Source organism: Mustelus asterias, chromosome 17 (assembly GCF_964213995.1).
Source record: "Mustelus asterias chromosome 17, sMusAst1.hap1.1, whole genome shotgun sequence".
Taxonomy (NCBI): domain Eukaryota; kingdom Metazoa; phylum Chordata; class Chondrichthyes; order Carcharhiniformes; family Triakidae; genus Mustelus; species Mustelus asterias.
The window spans coordinates 67878328-67903074 of NC_135817.1; the positions used below are offsets into that span (position 1 = coordinate 67878328).

The window sequence follows — 24747 nt, forward strand, 5'->3', positions numbered from 1 at the left end:
AACACACAATGAACTTATGAGTTATAGGAACAAAGATAATCAGAATATGAAGAGCGAATTGTGGCCTCATAATAATATTCCACTGTTTTCTTTTAAAATGTAATGCGAAGATAAGATGGACATTGTAAGAATGTAAAAAATGGCATTTCCTAAGCCACTGACACCTTCAGACTAAATTCTTCGACTGATAAGTGGCAGCACTTGTTAGACCAACCATCAATTTATAGGGTGGCATGGTGGCACAGTGGTTAGCACTGCTGCCTCACAGCGCCAGGGACCCGGGTTCAATTCCCGGCTTGGGTCACTGTCTGTGTGGTGTTTGCACGTTCTCCCCTTGTCTGCGTGGGTTTCCTCTGGATGCTCTGGTTTCCTCTCACAGTCCTAAAGACATGCTGGTTAGGTGCATTGGCCATGCTAAATTCTCCCTCAGTGTACCCGAACAGGTGCCAGACTGTGGCAACTAGGAGACTTTCACAGTAATTTCATTGCAGTGTTAATGCAAGCCTACTTGTGACTAATAAATAAACTTTAAACTTTTATTTCCAAACATTTTTGCAAGTTGTTTTGCATACTGGCAGCCATTTTTACTAACCCTTACCAGACTAGGAAGAATGGCCTGGCTGCCTGAGGGGAATAAATGAGAAAATGCTCAATAAAATTTCTACTAAAAAACACAAGTAAACAGCTATAATGGTGTCCTTCTTTTGCTAGACCATAAGGCACAGCCAAGAGAGTGGTCAGTCTACAACCTTGACAGTTGCGCTACAAAACAGGCAAACACTATCCACGGGTGGGATAGTGAACCCAACCACTTGATTTTCCTGTTTTTTGCCACAAAATGCGAGAAAGAAACTAGCCTGAACCTCACCAGGGTAACTAGAACCACTTGGTGGTTGGCCTATTTTTGATTGCTTTCATCAGAGACCACAATGTAGTAAGACTGGTCCTAATTGCTACCCGTAGGAAAATCAAATCCAGCAGCTGTGTCAATGGAAATGTTGTCAACATAAATGTTTCAGCATCAAGTCTGATCACAAAGCTTCTATTTAATTTTTCCAATGCACTGCCAGGATAAAATTGTTGTAATTTAAAAAGGATGTAAGTCATTACCCCAGAACCCAAACGGCGAGTCAAAGTGCTCTCCTGAGGCACCCCATTCAGGAACAACTTCAGAACTGAAAACCTTCATCACAAATACCAGTGAAAATGGTTGGCTGTAAGGCCAGTCACACGTTGGTCCAGAATACTGCAAATATTCTATTTTTAAAAAAAACCTGATATTTCTGTCCAGATTAAATGATTCTGCCAAACGTTTGAGACATACTTCTGCAGATTTCTAAGCCAACTCTGCTCAGGCAATCCACTAAAGCCACTAAGAAACCACACTTTTTCAAATAGACTTTGATTTATAACTGGCATTATGTCCCTTTTCTTTCCATAAGAACTCTTATGTTTATACTAAACAGTCAGTTGTTTTCAACTCCATCCGTATTTTGGGATTCCCTTGTGCTCAAGTAAGATATTAATAACACATTTATTGAAGTGGAATATTGGCATAAAATCATTTTTTAAAACAAAATATGTATCAACTTGCAAGAAGCAAATGAATATTTAATGGTGTTCAGTCAGCTAAAATATTGCTTGAGCAATTAAGGTCAGAACTGAAGTGCTTAAAAAGGGCAGTAAAGGTAAAATTCAGTCTGTGATTAGTAGTAAATATATAGCAATACGGAAGGGATGATGGCTTGGACTTGGGGTCAGTAGAGAAGTGAAGACCATCACTGACCTCAAAGAAAGCTGCCCACATAGCCTTGCAAACTCTATGGTGTAGATTTTATCTTTTTTCAATGTTGATTTGATTCTGGGGCCAAACATTGGGGATCTCTGGTTTCCAACAACACTGATTTCATTAAGCAGGTCAAGCAAGCAATCACACTGGAGATTTCTCACGCGATTAGCTTAAATCAGGAAGGAGTGTGCAGGAATTATTGCACATTTAATAAAAAGATTACGCAAAACTAAATAAAGATTGGAACATATGCAAAAGTTGAAATATCAACAATAAGCTATTTTCAGAGCAAGAGAGGTCATTCTGACTATTTTTTGATTTGATTTATTATTGTCACATGTATTAGCATACAGTGAAAGTATTGCTTCTTGCGCGCTAAACAAACAAAGCATACCGTACATAGAGAAGGAAAGGAGGGAGTGCAGAATGTAGTGTCATAGCTAGGGTAGGAGAGAAAGATCAGCTTAATATGAGGTAGGTCCATTCAAAAGTCTGATGGCAGCAGGGAAGAAGCTGTTCTTGAGTCGGTTGGATGTGTCTTCAGACTTTTGTATCTTTTTCCCAAAGCAAGAAGGTGGAAGAGAGTATGTTTGATTTGATTGGATTTGATTTGATTTATTATTGTCACATGTATTAGCATACAGTGAAAAGTATTGTTTCTTGTTTGCTATACAAAGCATACCATTCATAGAGAAGGAAACAAGAGAGTGCAGAATGTGGTGTTACAATCATAGCTAGGGTGGAGAGAAAGATCAACTTAATGCAAGGTAGGTCCATTCAAAAGTAGGGAAGAAGCTGTTCTTGAGTCAGTTGGTACGTGACCTTTTGTATCTTTTTCCCGATGGAAGAAGGTGGAAGAGAGAATGTCCAGGGTGCATGGGGTCCTTAATTATGCTGGCTGCTTTGCTGAGGCAGCAGGAAGTATAGACAGAGTCAATGGATGGGAGGCTGGTTTGCGTGATGGATTGGGCTACATTCACGACCTTTTGTAGTTTTTGCAGAGCAGGAGCCATATCAAGCTGTGATACAGCCAGAAAGAATGCTTTCTATGGTGCATCTATAAAAGTTGGTGAGAGTCGTAGCTGACATGCAAAATTTCCTTAGTCTTCTGAGAAAGTAGAGACGTTGGTGGGCTTTCTTAACTATAGTGTCGGCATTGGGGGACCAGGACAGGTTGTTGATGATCTGGACACCTAAAAACTTGTGGGGCACCTTTGTTGAGGATGAACATGGAGGAGGTGTTGTTGCCTATCTTTACTGATTGCGGTCTGTGGTATGATGATGTTGACATCATTGATGATATTGAGGTGTTTCATATCTACAAAAAAAATACTCCTACCAACTTCTTAAATAACATAATGTTCTGTGCCTGCTTGTGATCCGTGTGCAGTTTGGGTTACTTTGCTCCTTTTCATGTTCAGATTCCAATGGAGCGCTTCTGCCTAAAGTGCATTTTATCTGATCACTGGGAAGTGAAGGAATTAATTCTATGATATTTTATATATTATCAACTCTACTGGAAAGCATCACATCAACCAGGCATATGCAGAAGTAAAAATCTGATCATCACTGACATCACATCAGAGTGAACAGACCAGTTGTTACATTTCCGGATCCAGAGCAGAAAAATGAATAAGTAGTGACAGCATAAACTAGAGTCAGAAACTGAACGCAGACACGGAGAGAATGTACAAACTCCGCACAGACAGTGACCCAAGCCAGAAATCGGTCCCGGGTCCCTGGCGCTGTGAGGAAACAGTGCTAACCACTGTACCATCATGCCACCCAGAGCCTTGCCTTACAAAAATAACCCAGCATGACTACATTTTAGTCCAGCTCGATTATCCGAACTGAATGACAAATTCATTGGACTAGTTGGTTTTTTCCTGTCTGCAATTTTTGCATGAATATCATGCTTTCATTTTCTTCGTCAAAAATCTGATGTCTAGGGAAAAATCTAGTCAGTATATCTGGACTTCCTGCTCAGGAATGGATGTTACGGTTGCCAGCTCCAGTTGGATGTATTCCAGGATTTTTGATCACTAGGTACCTCCCACTGTTAAGTTTAAGTTTATTTATTAGTGTCACAAGTAGGCTTACATTAACACCACAATGAAGTTTCTGTGAAAACCCCCCAGTCGCCACACTCCGGCATCTGTTCGGGTACACTGAGGGAGAATTTAGCCTGGCCAATGCACCTAACCAGCATATCTTTTGGACTGTGGGAGGAAACTGGAGAACCCGGAGGAAACCCACACAGACACAGGGAGAATGTGCAAATTCCACACAGACAGTGACCCAAGGCGGGAATTGAATCTGGGTCCCTGGCGCTGTGAGGCAGTAATGCTAACCACTGGACCTCTTGGTTCCACTTCTAAAAAAAATTAATTCAAGGGGTCTGGGCGTCACTGGTTAGGCCAGCATTTATTCCCATCCCTAATTGAAAATGTGGGTGGTATTGGTGAGCCTCAAATCTGTTGACCTTGCAAAGTGTTGCTCTCGTGGGGGAAGTCTTTGTTGTGTGAGGTTTGCCAAGAAAGTTCTAACCCTTTCTTTCATGCCCTGCGGGTATGGCATTGAGGACTCTGCCTGGACCCAGCCTGTCCAGAAACTGTACATGAGTGAAGAATAGATCCCAATTCTCTTTGAGTTGCTTGCAGCGGTGGCCAGGAGTTTAATCTGCATTTCCTGCCAACTCCAAGAAAATCAGGGTTGGAAACCATGGACAGAAGCTTATACTACCCCCAAAGCGGGTTCTATGGTTGGAATGGGGGGGGGGGGGGGGGGGGGGAGTGTAAAATTGAATGGATGGGATTCCCCCTACGATCACCTGCCCACCTAAACCCAGACACAATTCCACATGTGGGCTGGCAGGACCTTGGGTGGGAATCCCGCCCTTTCACCTGTTAAGGTGAAAAGTGGTCACATAATGGCCAATTGAGAGCCTTATCCCGCCCAGCCTCAATTTTTAGGCCAACAGGAGTGGGTGAGACGAGGGTGGGAAACTGACAGAAAAAGCCTTCACCCATTTCAGTTTCACTCTGAAGGCCCCCTCAGAGTTGGGGTGCCCTTCCCTCCACCAGCTTGGAACTCGGGGGCCTACCTTCCCGACCTTACCCCTGGCACTTCAATCACTCTCCACCCAACCCCCAGGGTGTTGGGTGTACCCTCCCACCCCAGGACTTCCAGGCCTCACCTTTCCAACAGTCCCAGGACTTGGTTGCAGGCAGAGCGTTTCTGGCCACTGAAATACTTTGCCTTGCCAGAGTGGAGAGATGTCAACTGAACGACAGGCAGGACTTCCTTTCAAGGGTGGACGAAAGTCCCAGCCACAGCTAATCAACGCTCAAGTGACTGCAGACTCTCAGGATGGCAAGTGCCTATCGCCACCATCCTTAAAATCCTATCCCATATTTCTAGACGATTAGTACTTGTAATTATGCAGTCCGATCATGTGGAAAGATGATCATTTATTTAGCTATGGTGCATCTGGTTTTGTGCTCCAACTAGGGACAGAAATTTGGCATACCAAAGAAGAGAGTCTGGTCCCTATTATTGCATAAAACTACACTGTAACCTTTATCCCAGTTCATAAGTTTATTCCATATCATAAGGATGCAGGTGCTAACATTTTAATAATTAAATCTGTTCCAAGAATATGAAAATCTAAAGGCTGACTGATTATCACTCCAATATATCCTTTTGAATCATTTTTAATGTTTGTAGGCACACATTTAGTTATAGATGTCTTGCAGCTGAAAATATAGGGGCAATTTTGCAAGGATCTACTTCCAGCATAGGAAGGAGGTGAAATCAATCTTTGAGACCATTGCTCCATGACAGGAAGTTTAAAGTTTATTTATTAGTGTCACAAATAGGTTTATATTAACACTGCAATGAAGTTACTGTGAAAATTCCCTAGTCGCCACACTCTGGCGCCTGTTCGGATACACTGAGGAAGAAGTTAGCATGGCCAATGCACTTAACCAGCACATCAGACTGTGGAAGAAAACCAGAGCACTCGGAGGAAACCCATGCAGACACGGAGAGAATGTACAAACTCCACACAGTGACCCAAACCAGAAATCGAACCTGGGTCCCTGGCGCTGTGAGGAAACAGTGCTAACCACTGTACCATCATGCCACCCAGAGCCTTGCCTCACAAAAATAACCCAGCATGGTAAACAAAGAGGATCCTGCAGTCCTGTGTTATTCAAGTTTTCCCTTCGTCCTACAACACACTGAAAATGCTGCCTTACCAATTTCTCTGTGCTTGGGCCAATGTGTATGTGCACCATATTCAGATGAACTGATCTGATAAACTTAGACTGACACAGGCTGGCTACCACACTACTTGCGTGCTATGTGCATCAAGTGCAGCTGTCCCATGATAACTACAGCAATTCTTCTCCCGCATTCGAGGGCAATTAGAGAAGGGCAATAATAAATGCTGACCTAGCCAGCGACTTTGACCTCCCATAAATGAATTTTTAAACAATGGACTCACAGGTCTGAACCACTGATGTACTTCATTTTTAAGATTCTTTCATGGGATGTGAGCATGTTGGTAAGGCCTGCATTTAATGGCTCAGTGCACCAGTTTTTTCCATGATGGATCCATCCCTCAATATTCCACATTTATTTCATCTTTACATCTGCTGACTACATTGTTTCCATTTTTCAAAATATTCTTCTACTTTATATTCCCCTGTAGCATTGCAAATATTTCGGTATCTCTTTCCAATCATCCAGTACCACCAGATTTTTCAAATTAAATCAATATTATATTTCTGTGTGCTACAGAGACCAAGTAGGTAAAGTTCAGTAGAACACTAAAATATATCAGTGCAGTCTATAAGATTTATTTGGCTGGTTTAGCTCTGTTTCCTGTTTAAGTACTAAGGGCATGATCAATCATGTACTCACAATTTGCAATAGGAGTAGTCAGTGTTCTGTTATTCTGAAATCTTGCAAACTAGCTCTTCCCCAAATCGCAGTTAAAGTAGGTTTCTGAAGATGGGTTGTGGAATTAACATAATAATTGAAGAGAGCAGTGACAAACACTGAAAATTAAAACTAGCAGAACAACCCACTCTCTCACTCATTTCAAAAAGCAAACTATCCCTCAGCAGACTCTATTATAATAGAAATCAGCTAATATAACAATGAAATGCTCAATTCTCTCTCTTTTAAGGAAAGTGGAAGGTCTGGTTGGAGTGGGCTGATTGTCCTGATCATTAAGCTCCTTCGGAGTGAAAGGTGGTCTCTGTGCCCAGAGAGACGATTGAAAAACTGGTGGCATCGTATAATGGGTTCCATCATACTGCGGAGCATGGCTCCCATTCTGTGCAATAGAATCAATTACCTAATACTTAGATACTCTTCAGTGGCCTGTGCACAACAAAAGTGATAGGAAAAACGTCAGCACCAAACTTTGTCATTTATAGACTATACATAATCTGGTAAACTAGGAAGATTTGGTAAAGAACAGGTCAAGTGACACTTGGAATTTAAATGGAAATGGTCAATGACATTTCAGTTTCAAAGAGCCGCAGTGAATCTCTGGGAAAATTTGTTCTTAGTGAAGATACCTGATAACCTGAGAACAGTGTGTAAACTGTATTAACTAAAACAAAGGGGAATACTGAAGTACAGCACGGATTGGTAGCAAAGTAGATTGGACCGTGGGAAGCTGAGAATGTTGAAGAAGTGTTGGAGTGGGATTTTTAAAAATTGCTTGGGGAAAGCATAGAGAAATATTCAGGCAGTGCTGAACTTTGGGAGATGGCGATCTGTTTTGTTGATGATATTAGATGGCATTCCATACAAATTATTTTTATAAATTAGAGAACGCATGGGACTAAATGTCTGTTGTATATCCCAAAATTTCACAGTCAGATTTATGAAGATAACAAGATCAAACTTTGATCTGATACACTAGGAACAACTATTAGGAATTCAGGAGTAGACATCAGCAGGGACTGATACATGCCCTGTATTATTTCTTTATCCATTACTTTAGCTATAATTTCCTCCAATTATGCAAGTCTGATTAAAAATGCAAAACAATTCACGGCTACAAATTATGTTGCTCAATGGTTAAACTTGTATTACTAAAAGACTTTGACATGCTGGCTGCTTGATATGTGATTGTGTTTTCAGTCTGAGCTAAACCCATGATAATTAAGGCAGATTTTGTGATCAACTCCTCCCAACGACCCCAACAGGGAACACTGGCTGAGGCATTGTGGGTCCACAGCTGAATTTTGTTTGTCCAGGGAAGGCCTTGTGAGCCACTGATTTCCTCACAAGCCTGCCAGTGTGCACTGCTTTGCAATAAACTGCCCAGTTGGGCATTTGATCCTTATAAATAACTCAGTGGCCAGCCAATGTAATGGGAGAAGCACTTGTCCCTTTAATGGACTGTGAAAATAGGAGGTACTTAATTAGTTGAATTGAGAGTGAGGTGGGAGTGGAAAGACAAGTATAAATGATTTCAAAGCAAAATACAGGGAGAATGGGCTTGCAGGGTTTAATGACCTGCTGCAAGAAGCCAAGGAGAAAATAAATATTTTATGAGAAGAATACCACCATGTTAATCATCCCATTCTTGATCAAAAGCACCTGATGTATCAGATATCATCAAATAACCACCGCCACACACTGAGACAGAGTTGGATCACCTGCAGAGTTACATAATGCACAGTCCAAACAAGTGTAGAGAATCAAAATCCTAGCAGGCTGTTAGTAAAATTCTGAAGCCAACAAGCAATGGAATTACGTAGAATAAATGGCATAAATGCCTGAGACTAATCACAAACAGTAAGAAGCAGCACTGTGCCAACTCAGACACAGCCAATATTCACACTCTACAAAATAGAGGAAATAAATGGCCTGGCACTTGAACATTTTGCTAAGTATTATTTGTAAATGGTTGCAATATAGCAGCTCAGCCATAAGATGTTAAGTGACAGTATCTAAAAGAACTATGTATGAAAGTGTAGCAGAAAGTGATTTATATACTGTTCCTTTAAGAAGTTATTTATCTAAAGCACTCCTCATGAAGCAAGTGGAGGTGATGGCCTAGTGGTATTATCACTAAACTCTTAAACCAGAAACTTAGCTAATGTTCTGGGGACCTGGGTTTGAATCCCACCACGGCAAATGGCTGAATCTGAATTCAATAAAAATATCTGGAATTAAGAATCTACTGATGACCATGAAACCATTGTTGATCCTCGGAAAAACCCATCTGGTTCACTAATGTCGTTTCGGGAAGGAAATCTGCCATCCTTACCTGGTCTGACCTACATGTGACTCCAGATCCACAGCAATGTGGTTGACTCTCAACTGCCCTCTGAACAAGGGCAACTATGGATGGGCAATAAATGCTGGCCAGCCAGTGACACCCATGTCCCACTAATGAATAAAAAAAGTGGATATATTACCTAATATCTGAATCTTCTTTCTCTATTGCAGGTGGTGCAGCTAATTCTTTTTTTTTGGCATGTTCAGTGTCTTAAAGGTCTGTAGTTTTGGTAATGATGGTTATTGGCCTGAAGACTATTTCAGATCAAAGTCATGTAGCAGACAAGAATTATTCTGGAATCCTTGGGCGAGTTAGAAAAGTTTGGACTCTAAGGTTGCCCAAAGATCTGTCCTGAGATAAAATGCTTTATCAAGATCGCAATGAGGTCGTCAACTAACAATAATTTTGATTGAATCATGATTCCTGTTATACTGGTGTTCAGTTTCTATTCATTGCTGTATGGGTATCATTAGTATTATTTCCACTCTACATTCTCCATCAAATTAAGGTGGCACAGATGTTTGGCTTTAAATGAGAGCAATATGATTGTTAGCTAGGAGATAGGTGTTGACCCTGTATGATTTTATGCTAGCAATTACATACTGTGTTCAAGTTATATTTTGAGTCATATAAGGAACAATACAGTTGGGTATAGGATCCAAATGGTAATATGGTTGCAATCAATAAAATTTGAGAAAACTAGTAGTTCTACTAAATCTTATTAGTCTGTCAGTTTATACTGTTGGTCAGTACTGAAAGTGATGCAGTGATTGTCCCTCATGAACAATACACCCTCAGTAACAACAAACAGCTTTGTGCTTATATTTTTTCCACTGTTACCTTGAAAGAAACCCAATAGCTAAAACTGGAAGCTACAGTAACCTTGACAAGGCAGAAGAGGCGTATGTGCAGTGATTCTGCTACTCAGATTTGATACTGTCACTTACTTCCTTGAGCAATATGGTTGCCTACATTTTTATATGGAAGTTGATCTATATGGGCTGATGTGGGAGTGTAAGACCCAAATGTGTAACAGTGAAACTCCCTTATGATCTAGGCTTTAATCCTTCTACATGTGGACTGACCTGAATTGTCGTGGAGTCAGGAGGACTTCGTGGAGCTTTGAAAAAGGCAGGCAGGATCTGGATGTAGTAGGCCTCCCCCCCCCCCATCCCCCCCCACCCCCACATCCCCCCCCACCCCCCCACCCCCCCCACCCCATCCCCCCCATCCCCCCACCCCCCCACCCCATCCCCCCCACCCCATCCCCCCCCATCCCCCCACCCCATCCCCCCCCATCCCCCCACCCCATCCCCCCCATCCCCCCACCCCATCCCCCCCATCCCCCCACCCCCCCCACCCCATCCCCCCACCCCCCCCCACCCCATCCCCCCCACCCCATCCCCCCCCACCCCCCCCACCCCACCCCCCCCACCCCATCCACCCCATCCCCCCCCACCCCATCCCCCCCCCACCCCCCCCCACCCCATCCCCCCCCCACCCCCCCCCCACCCCATCCCCCCCCCCCACCCCATCCCCCCCCCCCACCCCATCCCCCCCCCCACCCCCCCCCCCCCACCCCATCCCCCCCCCCCGCCATCCCATATCGACAGATCCAGTTTCTACCAGTAGGAGGAAGGGAATGAGACATGATTCACACAGGTGGGAAATCTGATCTCAGCAGGGTTGTTTGAAGTCAGTGCCCTGTTTTTGCTGGTTCAAAGGCATTAACCCGCATAGTAGGGGATGGAATAGATGTAAGCACTTTTGAAGGGTAATTATGAACTCTATGACTGTCATGATCTGGAAGTTTTTAAATGCCCTGCTCTTTAAACTTAAAAAAAAAACAGGCTGATATGCGAGGGGGAGCTAATGAGGGGTTAGGCCTAGAGGGCCTAAAACTTTTAACGAAAGTGCGGTAACGATACAGAGCATGAGGCTGACCTTGTAACCAGCCAACTTGGCACCCACCTGTGTCCCCATGGCTGCTTACATACTGATTCTGGGAATCTGTCCTGCATCTGCCTCCCCAGACTGAAAAGCATGTATTTTGGTGTACTTTTTACTGAGGAAGATCTAGTGAGACACAAAATTTCCCGCCTTGGTAGCCAAAATCTGGTCCTAGGTGAGGGATTGTTTAGTTTGGCTGGTGAGCTTCATTTTTCCACTGTGGTAAAATATGCAGAACATGGATTGTGATACAAGTCACGAGGTAAATTCATTTTAACTTTTATTGTACTGCTTATGAATGGCCAACCCAGCATCGAAATGTTTTCTTCTTGGGCAAGCTTCTGTGCAAATGCATATTAAAATTAATCCTGTCCAAGTAAAATAGCCAAGGAATTGTACCCCTTTCCTTTTACTTTCTGGCTGTTTGATCTCCCAAATCTTTTCCTGCCTGTATACTTTCCGAATGTTATTGGGAGGGAAATCTTTACAGCCCTCAGCCCTCCTCATCATTGCCTTCACACTCAAAAGGAGGAAGCCTTACTTTGGTAAGATATTATATAGTATACAGCAATTACATTAATCCACAAATCTCTTGCTGGTCTGTGTCACAATGTTTTACCAGATTTATTCAGGTGCTGAACATTTAATTAGCAAAATTGTGTATTCTGCTCTAAGATACGTCTTATAATGACACAGGCCTCATTATATCTGTTGTTCTGTTCTGTCTGAGGATAATCTACGAAGCTATGATTGATCACCAAAATCAGCCATCCTCAAGTCCTCTTCCAAGTTAGGAGGGCTGGTGCAATGGATTGCCACATAATGACAATGCCATGGAAACTCTGGTATACACGAGTAGAATAAAGTGACTGGCATCACAAACTGGCTGAACCTCAACTGTACATAAAATCAAAGAGATTGTCAGAAGGGTCTGTGGGTGCCAGATGGTTAACAGTGAGGTTGAGTGTCTTGGGTTACAGGAAGATATAGATGAGATGGTCAAATTGGCGGATAAGTGGCAGATGGAATTTAAACCTGAAAAGTGTGAGGTGATGCACTTTGGAAGGAGTAATTTGACAAGGAACTATCAAAAGCCTGACAGTGGGAAGTTCTGAAGAACAAAGGGACCTTGGCGTGTTTGTCCATAGATCTCTGAAGGCGGAAAGGCAGGTTAATAGGGTGGTGAAAAAGGCATATGGCACACTCGCCTTTATCAATCGGGGTATGGATTACAAAAGCAGAGAGGTCATGATGGAGTTGTATAGAACTTTGGTGAGGCCACAGCTGGAATACAGTGTGCAGGTCTGGACATGAACGCACTGGAGGGGGTGCATAGGAGGTTTACCAGGATGCTGCCTGGGATGAAACATTTAAGTTATGAAGAGAGGTTGGATAGGCTTGGGTTGTTTTCACTGGAGCAGAGAAGACTGAGGGGCAATCTGATTGAGGTGTTCAAGATTATGAGGGGCTTGGACAGGGTTGATAGAGAGCAGCTGTTCCACTCAGTTAAAGGGTCAGTTATGAGGGGACACAAGTTAAAAGTGAGGGGTGGGAGGTTTGGGGGGGATTTGGGGAAAAACATTCTTACTCAGAGGGTGGTGGTGGCCTGGGATGCACTGCCTGGGAGAATGGTGGAGGTGGGATGCCTCACACCCTTTAAAAAGTACCTGGATGAGTACTTAGCACACTTGACATAACATTCAAGGCTATGGACCAAGTGCTGGCAAGTGGGATTAGGTGGACAGGTCAGGGTCTTTCATGCATCAGTGCAGACTCAATGGGTCGAAGGGCCTCTTCTGCACTTTAGTATTCTGTGATTCCGTGCCATTTGTATTCTTTGAATTTCACTGAAAGAGTCCAATTATGATGCCTCAGTCCAAAAGCTTCCAATTTAATCTTTTTCCATTTTCTTAAGAATAACAATATTGGCCCAGACCTTTCAGGCATATGAAGATTTCTGTTACAGGACTCTTTGTTGATTTTTCAGTGGTGGGGAGGCGGTGGAGGGGGTGAGATCTGTTGTGCTGCTCAGTTTAGTTACACTGGCTAATCATTGAGTTAAACCAGATATTAACCAGTGCAATAGTTCTAGGGTAAATGTTCAGGTGAGTCCCATTTTGTCATCCAAAGTCTCTGATCCTTTGGAATGGAGACATTCATGAAAGGGAAGTGGAAATCAGCCCATCAGAAATTTAAATATCTCAGGAAATTTCAGTGCATGTGCGCGCATCAGGACTTCTGCAGTGTCTTGATGTGCAACTCCCAACGTGTGTCCAATCTCCGAAAGTCTGAAGATTTTGGCCATGTCTCATTAGAAAATTCACATCTCCATGAAAAACAGAATGTTTTTCTTTTAAGGTAATAGGCAAGCATTTACCAAAATGATTGGCTTTTTGACACTTGTCAAAAAGAAAATTTGATTTGCAAGGCGGATCAGAATATGGTGCATTAATTACAAATGTGAGGAATAAATTAGAATTTTTCACCTTGTATTTGGCTTCAGGTTTTCTACAGCAGTATGTGTTTGATTGGTGACAGTAATAAGTTCTTCTGTTTTGTTGTCTAATCCTGTCATTGTTGAAACAACTTCATACTCTGGAAGGCAGACATGAAAAGATATGTAAATATTTCATATCATGGATAAAACTAAATGGAAAAGTTACAATTAGATTCTCAAAACTGAAATCAAATTAACAGTGCATTTTACTATTTCCTAATATATATTTTCTACCTCAAAAATATTTTTCAGTTGGGAGGATAAAATAATTCAGGCCAAAAGATTTTCATGACTGCATTGGGGCTAATCCTTGGTCTAATAAGCTCTTCTTTGCATGAAGAATGAGTAACATGGCAAATGGATATCGAACCATAGAATCATGCAGTTCAGAAAGAGGCCATTTGGCCCATCAATTCTGCACAGACTCTCTGAAAGAGCATTTTATCCAGGGCCACCCCCGTAATCCTGCGCATTTTTACCATGGCTAATCCACATATCTTGGGACACGAAGGAGCAATTTAACATGGCCAATCAACCTAACCTGCATATCTTTGGACTGCATGAGGAAATCGGAGCATACGGAGGAAACCAACACAGACACAAAGAGAACATGCAAACTTCTCAAAGTCACCGAAGGTCGCAAATCCACCCTGGGTCCCTGGCTCTGTGTGGCAGCAGTGGTAACCACTGTCGCCCAGGCACAGGCTAAACTTTGGAGATAAAGAGCTTGAAACTCCAACCAGATAGGATGTTGTGACAGGTAAAGAATTTGGAACAAAATCCAATTGTCCCCCATCATTCTGCTCAGTTTATTCAGGTCAATTAGATATTAATAGATTGAGAGAGAAGAGAGAGAGATCAACTTCCACACATCAAAGTTGCACATCTGGAGGAATTCCTAGGAATTATGCCCAGTTTGTCTTGATAATGATTCAAATGAATTGTTTATTCCAGCTGAGGGTTGGTATGAATTCCATTAAGGCCCCAAGTCTTACAGAGACAAAGGTAATTAATCTGCCTCTGACCTTACAGGATGGGCCCAAGTAGATAATGTCAATGGTCCAGGATAGAAATATTTCTCGGCAAGAGAAACAGACTTCAAATGCACTGTTCCTGCAGGGCTGAAGAGGTCCAGGAAAATTAACCCCACTTGTTTCTTTCATGTCTGAGACTTTTTAATGGGGTAATTTCTGATATGCAATAGCGGTGGGCAGGTTCATTGTGGACTTGAAAAATATTTGTGCTTCGTTTACTTGACAAAGCTCACAAAATAACAGAAAATGTTACTGCAACAGCTTTGCAAGAATTACACCTAGTCAAAAATAGTTATTTTGGGCATAAAGAAGCAGAAGTATGGAGAATATTAGAAGTGTAAGTATTACCACTAGCGGTGTCGTTTTCATTCTTCTCCCAGTCTACTATGAGGAAGGTAGGGCAGCCTTCAACTGTCACAAGTGTCAGGTTTGAAGGTCCATATCGAGGGGGAAATAAGGCTTTTACGTTTGTAATATTTTCTTCAGGAAAATGTTTCAATGATTCAGTAATGGAGCAGGGAATGTCTGGTTTACTCATATATTTCACGTAATCACCTTGGAAAGAAAGAGAGAAGCAGGGTAATAAGTCAATAATCTCTTTCCAGTAGAATATTCTCACCAATTTAATGACAATAGCTCAGTACTGTGTTAATAAAACATCGTTCCTGTTGTTGATTGAACAATTGGTTAAAGATCCTAAAACACACACATTGTCCTCCCAAATCCCCACCACATGCACTGAAATAAAATTTCACTATCTCTCTCAATCATGTTGTCTATAGAATTCAGGTGCTGCCTATTTTTACATAAACATTAAATGTGCAAAACAAAACCTTCCATTTAAGAACACAAGAATTCATAAAATGAAAAATCCATTCAGCTCATCAAATGTATTTTTCCCAATGGTTGTGTACAATTATCTCACCTTGAACTCAACTCAACTGCTTGAAGGTGTTGTTTGAACAACTGTAAGATTTGTATAACATAGAGCTCTCTGAAATGTTTCCCTAGCTTCCAAAGTTAATTGATCAAAGTCACAATATCAATATAACATTACACTCTACTTCACTAAAGAGTTGATCAATCTATCATGCAACAAACATTTGCTGCTCTGCATGCAAAACCTCTCTTCAACTCTACTGTCACTTAATGTCTCTGGATAGATGATCAGAATACAAGTTATGAGAAGATGGTGGTGTAGTGGTAATGTCACTTGATAATTCAGAGGCCCAGGCTAATGTTTTGGGTTCAAATCCCACCATTGTAGCCAGTGGAATTTAAAATCAATGAATGAAATCTGGAATATAAAGTTAGTGGTGACCATTGTAAAAACCCATTTGGTTCACAAATGCCCTTTTTAAGGGAAGGAAATCTGCCATTTGTCCTTACCTGGTCTGCACTACGTGGCTCCAGGACCACAGCAATGTGGTTAACTGCTCCCTTTAATGGCCTAGCAAGCCACCTAGCTCCAGGGCAATTGGGGATGGGCAATAAATGCTGGCCTTGCCAGTGACGCTCACATGAAAGAATAAAAGTAGACTGCTTGGCCGTGATTCTCTCATCCCATTGCGCTAATGTTTTAGCACAGCGGGCCAGCAGAATCAAGCAGTGGCCGATTCGCGGGGTTTGCATGAGTGTTCGCACCCTGCTTGTGTCTCCCAGTGCCAGATTTCCGGTGGTGTCTGCTCCACGCCGGAAATCGACAGAGAGATGTACTGACCATTTAAATGATCAATTCAATTTTATTTGCATGTGCTTAGTGGGCCTGGGTCCCTTTGCCACTCTGCAATTGGGATTGGTGGGGGAAGGGGCGAGGCCAGCGATTGGGGCAGACTGGACGGGGCGGGGTAAATCGGAGGGGATCAGCATGTTGGGGGGAAGTCAGCACTGCAGGGAGGGGGGGTTGGCATTATGGTGGGGCGGGGGGTAACTGTTGGGGGGTTCATGAGTGGGCTGGAGATCACGATGGGCCAGGAGGGGGATGGTTCAGTGCTGACTTCCCCCCAACATGCTGATCCCCTCCGATTTACCCCGCCCCGTCCAGTCTGCCCCAATCGCTGGCCTTGCCCCTTCCCCCACCAATCCCAATTGCAGAGTGGCAAAGGAATGGTTGGGGGGGGCAGCGATCAAGCTGTTGAGGGGCTGAGTGTTTCTTCCGAAGGAACTCTTTAAATGCTGACAATAAAAATATAACAAAACTTACTCCAACTTATAAATCAAAGAATGGGTTTAATAAAGAAACTTCATTACTCCAAACTTGGGGCCTTATCCTGGGCCAAACCAAGTCCTCCACAATTCCCAGCAGGTTCTTATTTATAGTGAGTCAGCTGGTCAGCTGACCATTGCATCATTCTGTAATTGGTTCCATGGCTTACTGGGTCAGCTGACCCTTACAGCGTGTTACCATTGATCACATTACATCCAATACAAAGTTGTCACCGGTTACATTCTAACACAGAGAGCTGACGTTGCAGGGGTCACGCTGACCAGCAATCATGAGGCCGGCAGTGCGGGGCCCACTGTGCATGCGCCGATTTCGGCACTGACGGATCAGCACGTTGATTTCAGCCTCCCCAGTGGGAATAGGCCCTGCCCCCTGAAATTTAATGATATTCACGCTGGTGGCCTCTGCAATGCACAAAGTGCGGGGGATTCTAGTGTGAACTCCCACTGAAAAAAACAGTGTGAATTATTCCAGTTTTCACGCAAATTTGACACCCTCTGTGTCCGCTGTATCCATCACTTGCTACATTTTCAGACCTGGAGCATATTTCAATTGAGCCAATTCTTCAATAAAATTTGTTGACTTTCCCTAAGTTCTTCATGACACAATGCTGGTGAAATTGGCCTTTCCTGACTAGAATGCCGTTTGATGTTTTATTATTTTAGTTACTTTAATTTGCTATATTAAAAAAAACCCTTTTGCGTGAATCCCTGCCCACAAATCTTTGTGATATCACCTTGAGATGGTTAAACCCTTGTATTCACGTGGTTTCAAGCTTCTCTTACTCATTTAAGCCAGAATTTGATGTCAAGTTAGGCTGCAATGATGGTTCATCTATTGTGTGGGTTATTCCTATTTCCAGGAAATTATGTTGTGTGCAATGCAGGCCATAATTTACTCTGTGCCAAGCTTTCCTAGGACTCTGTGCGTTGTTTGACTGTAAACATTGCCAAAAATGGAGAGTTAAACTTTCATACCTTTGTGTCCTGTACCATAAGCAAGGTCCGATTTGCCACATTAAAGTTTCAAGTTGATTTGATCACCCCTGGCACTCACTGGTGACCTTGCAGTGGTTTGAAGAATCCAACTGTAGTTCAAGTTGATACTTTTAACTTAATGTTAAAAGTGATTACAGACACAAACATCCTCTGATTCCTGAAGATTTCAAAACTGACGAGTTGGAATATAAGGAAACTTCATATGGATGTAACTTCGACAGTTTACAGTGCAATAAAAAATAGTTAAAGGGATTATTTATTTAGATTATACAGGATGATGACTTAAATGATTTGTTTCTTGGTGGGGTCTAAACAAATTTTAAACATGCTGCTGTGTCTTTGACTAATCGCTGTTTTGAATGCACCCTGTCTCTACACCCGGTCTGCAAGCAAGCTGAACATTTGGGCAGTATCACTGCTGGGAATCATAGAATAGAATCATAGAATCCCTACCATGCAGAATGAGGCCATTCGACCTATCAAGCCTGCACTGACAACGATACCACCCAGGCCCTATCCCATAACTCCAAGTATTTACCCTACTAATCTCCCTGACACTAAGGGGCAATTGAGCCTGGCTAATCAACCTAAAACGTAAATCTTTGCAGCGTGGGAGGAAACCGGAGTACCAGGCAGAAACCCATGCTGACATGGGGAGAATGTGCAAACTCCACACCGACAGTTAGCTGAACCCAGCAGGCAGGTTCCAGAAACAGGATGGCCAAGTCCAGCATAGATCAAGAACCAGCCTGCAGTTCAGTTATAAAATGGAAAAGTTGCCCTTATCTTGAGCCCTCACTTGAACTTTTAAAACTTTTTATTTAAAAACTATAAAAAATATATACTTTCAGTAGTACGGTCACCATTGTGCAGATGAGTCCTCTCCATAGGGTGGTCAAGCAGGAATAGAGGGGCTGAAAGCCTGCCTGGAGTGCTGGCACCTCTCCCCCCTCTGCATCCTCCATCTTTCAATACTTATGCGTCCATGTCTGGGGGCAAAAAATCCTGCCCTTTAACTTTGTTTCTCTCTCCACTGATGCTACCTGGCCAACTGGGGATTTTCAGCATTCTTGGTATTCATTTCAGACTTCCGGAATCTGCAGTTTTTTAGTTTTGTTCCAATCCTTTTACATTTTACTGTTACCCACATGAAAATCATCAAAAACTTTAGCTCATCCATTTAATTTCCCCAAATCTCTCTCGAGTCTTCCTAATATTCTTTTCACTTCTGGACACTATTACCCGGTACCATTAGCCCTTTTTACACTATTACTGGTGTTATTCATGATAAATAGACTGGCATTTACTATATAGCTGTTTTGGTTTTATAGCCTTCTATTTTATGTCATTCTAGTATGAAGGATATCAAATTTAATTGTCCACAGTTTCAAGGTCGTGGTAAATATTCTGATAGTGTGAAGAGAGTGCAGTAATATAGAAATATTTTGGCCATTTGATTAGAATTTTTCTTTACATTTAATATCGTTTTTCTTCCAGTTGGCACTGAGATTCTCTAAGCCTTCATGCTAATATGCCTAATGATTTAATTTATTCCATCCAGTACTATTCCTAAAACTAATAGGGTTTTGAATAGGTTTCTCTCATTCTGATGTGTACAGATGAACAGAAGCTCTAACGGAAGGAGGGAAGCATGCAAGGCAGCTCAGGTTGCCCAGAAGATGCTCTGTAAGACACCTACATCTGCAGACACAATGTATAATGAGAACAGATATCACTTTGACAAATTATAAATGGAAGTGGAGACCTCTCATCCCTAAAGGAATTCTTGTCTAATTGTTATCTACGTTAGTTCTTTGGCTGTGCTTTGAGATATCCTCAGGCAATGGAAAGCACAAGATAAATACAATCTCTTCCTTTGGAAGCAGCCCCAATCATGGTATACCATAATCCATGTGGAACTGCATGAAAGGAGTTGAACAAGAAACAGTTTTGGCTCATTAGTCATAGCTGCCAAGACTTCACTAATCATTTTCACAGATGCTCAAATATATAGTTGCCAATGATTGGGATTTGGGCTAACAGAGAGGCAAATGCAATGATGTCCCATCTACTGCAAAGACACCTGCAGCTACCATGCAGCAAAGGGACAGTAATGATCAGCTGTGGCCTGAAAACCGACTGCAGCTCTTTGCAGACATAATGTGAGACTAAAGATGGTGGAAATGTCGAGGCAAAGGCAAAAAATTCTGTTTGCAAGTGCCTCACATGTATTATAGTCTCCATAGCAGCAGCCAGATATTATGCTTATTATCCTGCTTGCACCTTGGGTTTCCTTTGCCTTCAATCTTACCTGTTTCTTCTTAGTCCTTTAACCCTTTGTCTTTGGCAAAGCCACTAGTCATAGAATCATAGAATTCCTAAAGTGCAGAAGGAGACCATACAGTCTTTTGAGTCTTTGGGTTTTTTGTCTGGGAGTTCTGCAGTATCTTTCAGAATTTCTGTTCCTGACAGTGACACTACCCTTTAACTTTTTTTCCCCATTTCTTTTAACTATCATCCACTCACATTCATTACTTTTCTTCCTATATCCCTTAAAATTTGCATAGGTATCTTTGTTAATGAATAGGCCAAGGGAATTTGGGACTGAAAAATCAGGCTTCCTGATTTTTTAGTGGTCTACAGTAAATCCTTCTAGTGTAAATTACAACAATAAGAAGAAACAGTAAACTTCTGAACCATTAGGTAAATGATGTATTAAAAACTGATTCTCTTTTCTATTCTTTCTTTAAGTGAGACAAAGACATTTGAATGTATGTAGCAGATGTCTTTGAAAACTCTCATGTCAGTCCAGCTTCTACAACAAACTAAAATTATCTTGCTCCATACAATTTAAGGAGAGTATAATGAACCAAATCAATTCCTGTGGATTCTGATGTCGTGCTAATTTTTAATCCAGTTTCAAATTCAATTTTAAATGAGTTGATTCATTCAACGAGCCTCAATTCATTTTAATACAGTAAACTTTCACAGAATTCCAGGAGATTTGTGAAGTGTGATCTATTGCACTCAAGCCGATTGCATTGTTCTTTTAGATGAATCCTACTGACATTATATAATAGGCTTTTAAACAAGTTTGCAGTACTTCAGTTTTGAATATTCCATTAGGTTAACATTTGTTATCCTTCAGTCTTCAGGTACAGTCCCTAAAATTCAAGATGTTCCTAGCAATATTAACCAGTCTCATCTCTCCAGTGCAGGTGCCCTTCAGACAGTTAATTCCTTAAGTTTCTTTGTAATATATATTTCATTGATCTTTACATGTGTTATATGTTCCAAGCCAAATAAGTGGATCTGGACTTTGTCTACAATCTTCGTTTCTGAAGACTGATGTGAAGAATACATTTAACATCTGGCATTTCCTGATTCTTTGTAATATTTCTACCCAATTTATCCCTCAAAGGAACTACCTAGCCTTTTATACTTTGCTTCTTACATAGCTGAAATAAATTCCTTGGAACCCTTTTGTTTCTGTCTACAATCTGGTTTTCAACTCTGCTTACTGCTAATATTCATTTTGGATATCCTCTACTTAGTTTTGTACCAATGCCAATTTTTTTGTCTCAAAATTACTCTTGGTGATGTTAGCGGATGAGTGCTTATGGATTCTAACACTCTGACTGGCAGAAATTAAATAGCAGATGTTAGAGGCATCAGTACATAAATCACAAATTCTGGAAATTTGGTTCCATCGATTTCTTCATAAAAATCTTCTAAAAATTTGACAATGAACAGATTTCTTAGTTTCCATGTTATATATCGGGAATTACAGTATTCTGAAGGATGAGTAAAATTTCTAGTTCTAAGCAACATAAAAGCAAAAGAGGCTCAATACCCCAATTCATCCTAACGTTAGGATGGTACACAAACCAGAATACTGAAATAGGTTGGGGCAGAAATAACAAAGATATTAACCATAATTTCAACAACAAAAAAATTGGGAAATGAATTATATCATAGAACTGTATGGTGGAAAATATTACAGTCTTATCAAGAAATGAGAAAAGGATGAGAAAGAAAATTATAGACTAAAGAGGCTTAACATGAAATGAGGAAGGGACGAGAAAGGAAATTATAGACTAAAGAAGCTTAAGATGGTTGTGAATAAACTTTTAGAGTTCATAATACATGATGATATTCATGAACACTTAAGAGGGTTGATCTGAAGACAGGTGAACTTTCTGTGATACACTTAAAAGAAAGCAATTTTAGGAGAGTGGTGAGCTAATTAGGGAAAGTTGATAAACATTTGAAAATGACAGATACTGCTTGACCAGTTAAATAGTTTCTTTGAAGGACTTGCAGTGGATATAGATAAATGGAATTATAATAAGCTTTGTTCTGAGGAGGTTTGAAAAACTGAAGCCTTTTCATTTGAAAGGAAAGTTTGACAGATCTCAACCTTTTTCAAAATCCTGAAAGGATTTGGGAGGATAAGCAGTGACAGATTGTTTCAGCTGGGTTGCTGGATGAGTTGCAAAGGGCATAGCCTGATGATTATTATGAGAAAAATGAAGGGGCAACTAGACGAGTTTTCTCACACCGAGAATTCTGCAAACAAGAAATACTTCTATTGCATTTGAACCACTGAGGAGGCAAAAACCATAACATCGTGCACAGCCTGAGTGGAGGCAGATTCAATCGTGGCTTTCAAAGTTTTAATTTGCAGGGCTACATGGAAAAGGTGGGGGAATAGCATTAGGTGAATTGCTCTTGCAGAGATGGTGGACCAAATGGCCCCACTATAATCATTCTTAGATTTTATGATTTTAAGGATTCAAATCAAAAGTCATTACCCAATATAGTCTACATCTACTATTTGAAAATAAGATAATTTTCGGTTACATCACTTTTAATATTGGTTTGTGGATATTCTCACGTCTCTTCTAAAGTCCTGATTGATTTCAACAAGTCCATGGTTATTTTTTATTAATGTAATTTTGTATTACAATTCCAATCTATTATCACAAAGTAATAATGCAGGGGTAATTGGGGAAAAAAAAGTTTTTTTTAAATTCATTTGTGGGATATGGGCATCGCAGACAGGCTAGCATTTATTGCCCATCCCTATTTAGCTTTGAGAAGGTTGTAGTGAGTTGCCTTCTTGAATCACTGCAGTCCACGTGTTGTGGGTTGACCCACAATGCCGTTAGGGAATTCCAGGATTTTGACCCAGTTACTGTGAAGGAACGGCAATATATTTCCAAGTCAGGATGGTGAGTGGCTTGGAGGGGAACTTGCAGGTGGTGGTGTTCCCATGTATCTGCTGCCCTTGTCCTTCTAGAAGGAAGTGGTCGTGGGTTTGGAAAGTGCTGTCTAAGTATCTTTGGTGAATTCCTGACTTGTCACATTCCTGACATTCCTGCTTGTGCCTTGTAGATGGTGGGCAGGCTTTGGGGAGTAGGACATGTGTTACTCGCCGCAGTATTCCTAGCCTCTGTACTGCCCTTGTAGGCACGGTGTTTATGTGGCGAGTCCAGTTGAGTTTCTGGTCAATGGTAATTCCAAGGATGTTGACAGTGGGGGATTTAGTGATGGTAACACAATTGAATGTCAAGGGGTGGTGGTGATGGCTATTTGCCTGGCATTTGTGTGGCGTGAATGTTACTTGCCACTTGTCAGCCCAAGCTGGGATATTGTCCAGATCTTGTTGCATTTGAACATGGGTTGCTTCAGTAGCTGAGGAGTCGCGAATGGTGCTGAACATTGGGCGATCATCGGTGATCTGTTTTATGACAACAGTTTATCTTCCTTTTAATAGGTTTTGGCAATTTTATTTTGGTGCTTATCACAATGAATGTTTTTAATTGCTATGTTGTTCCAAGGGTGGGTGATGGTGACAGGTAGGCCATCTTGATGCATACTCGCTGGATTAACTGGCAGCATCAAACATTCTGAAATCAACCATAACTCAACCAATGCTCAGTAGTTTGTCCCTTTTTCCCAAAGCTGAACCACTCTAAATTCTTATAGTTTTCACACCAATCAATCTTATGGTTTCTTTCTAGAAGCTTGTCATCTTCGTACAATTTGGATAGACTGTAGCAGTAGTCCTGTAGCTCACTTGAGAAAAGTTATCAACTTGTTTCACATGATGGCTACGAGAGTTTCACTCCATTAACTTGCAACAGATCGAAAGCCAAAGTCTAGAGATGAAATAACAGTACTTCCCATTGCTTCACATTGCCCAAGTCACTAATGAATTTAAACAGCTTCCCTTAAAAATATATCACAAATCCTACTTTTATCTTACCTTTTATCCAGTAGGAAACTGAAGATAGAACTAATATTTACATAAGGCCTTATCACATTTCTCAAACCTCCTAAAATACTTGCTAGACAGAAGGAAATCACTGTTGTTACATTGCATATGCAAACAGACAAAGCAGACATTTTGCACACAGGGACCCACAAAAAATAATGCTATGAATGACCAGCCAGACAGTCTTTTTGGTGGTGTTGATTGAGGGAGGAATGTTGGTTAGGACACCAGGAGAACTCCCTGCTCTTCTTGGATAGTACCATGCTATTTTTAGTATTTATTAAAACTACATTAAGCAACAGATGGGGCTTCATTTAATATTGAACCTGAAAGACTGCATCTCCGACAATGCAGCACTCCCTCAGTACTGTCAGCCGAGATTATGTTCTCAAGTCCTGGGGTGGGGCTTGAACCCACAACCTTCCGACTCAGAGGCAAGGATGCAACCAACTGAGCCAAGCTGACAGGAATACTGTACCTCTAAATCTTTCTTGCCCCTGGCCATCAATATTAGATACTGGGGTTGATCTGAAGACAGGCGAACTTTCTGTAATAAATTTAAAAGAAAGCAATTTTAAAAGTCTGGAATTGACTTTCAGGTTTTGTGCACATAGTACCTGAAAAGAAACATTGAAACTATGGCAAAAGAACAGAAACTGCTATTAG

General features: G+C 41.5%; 1 protein-coding gene across 1 annotated transcript in view; it reads right to left on the reverse strand.

Moving 5' to 3' along the window:
* The window catches only part of abi3bpa (ABI family, member 3 (NESH) binding protein a), a 189068-nt gene that overhangs the window by 38215 nt on the left and 126106 nt on the right, over positions 1–24747 (reverse strand). Inside the window, exons 26-28 of the mRNA XM_078232889.1 lie at positions 24560–24628; positions 14928–15134; positions 13535–13643 (exon numbers count right to left, since the gene is read on the reverse strand). Coding sequence (XP_078089015.1) covers positions 13535–13643; positions 14928–15134; positions 24560–24628 — 385 coding nt within the window. The remainder of the gene's footprint in view (positions 1–13534; positions 13644–14927; positions 15135–24559; positions 24629–24747) is intronic.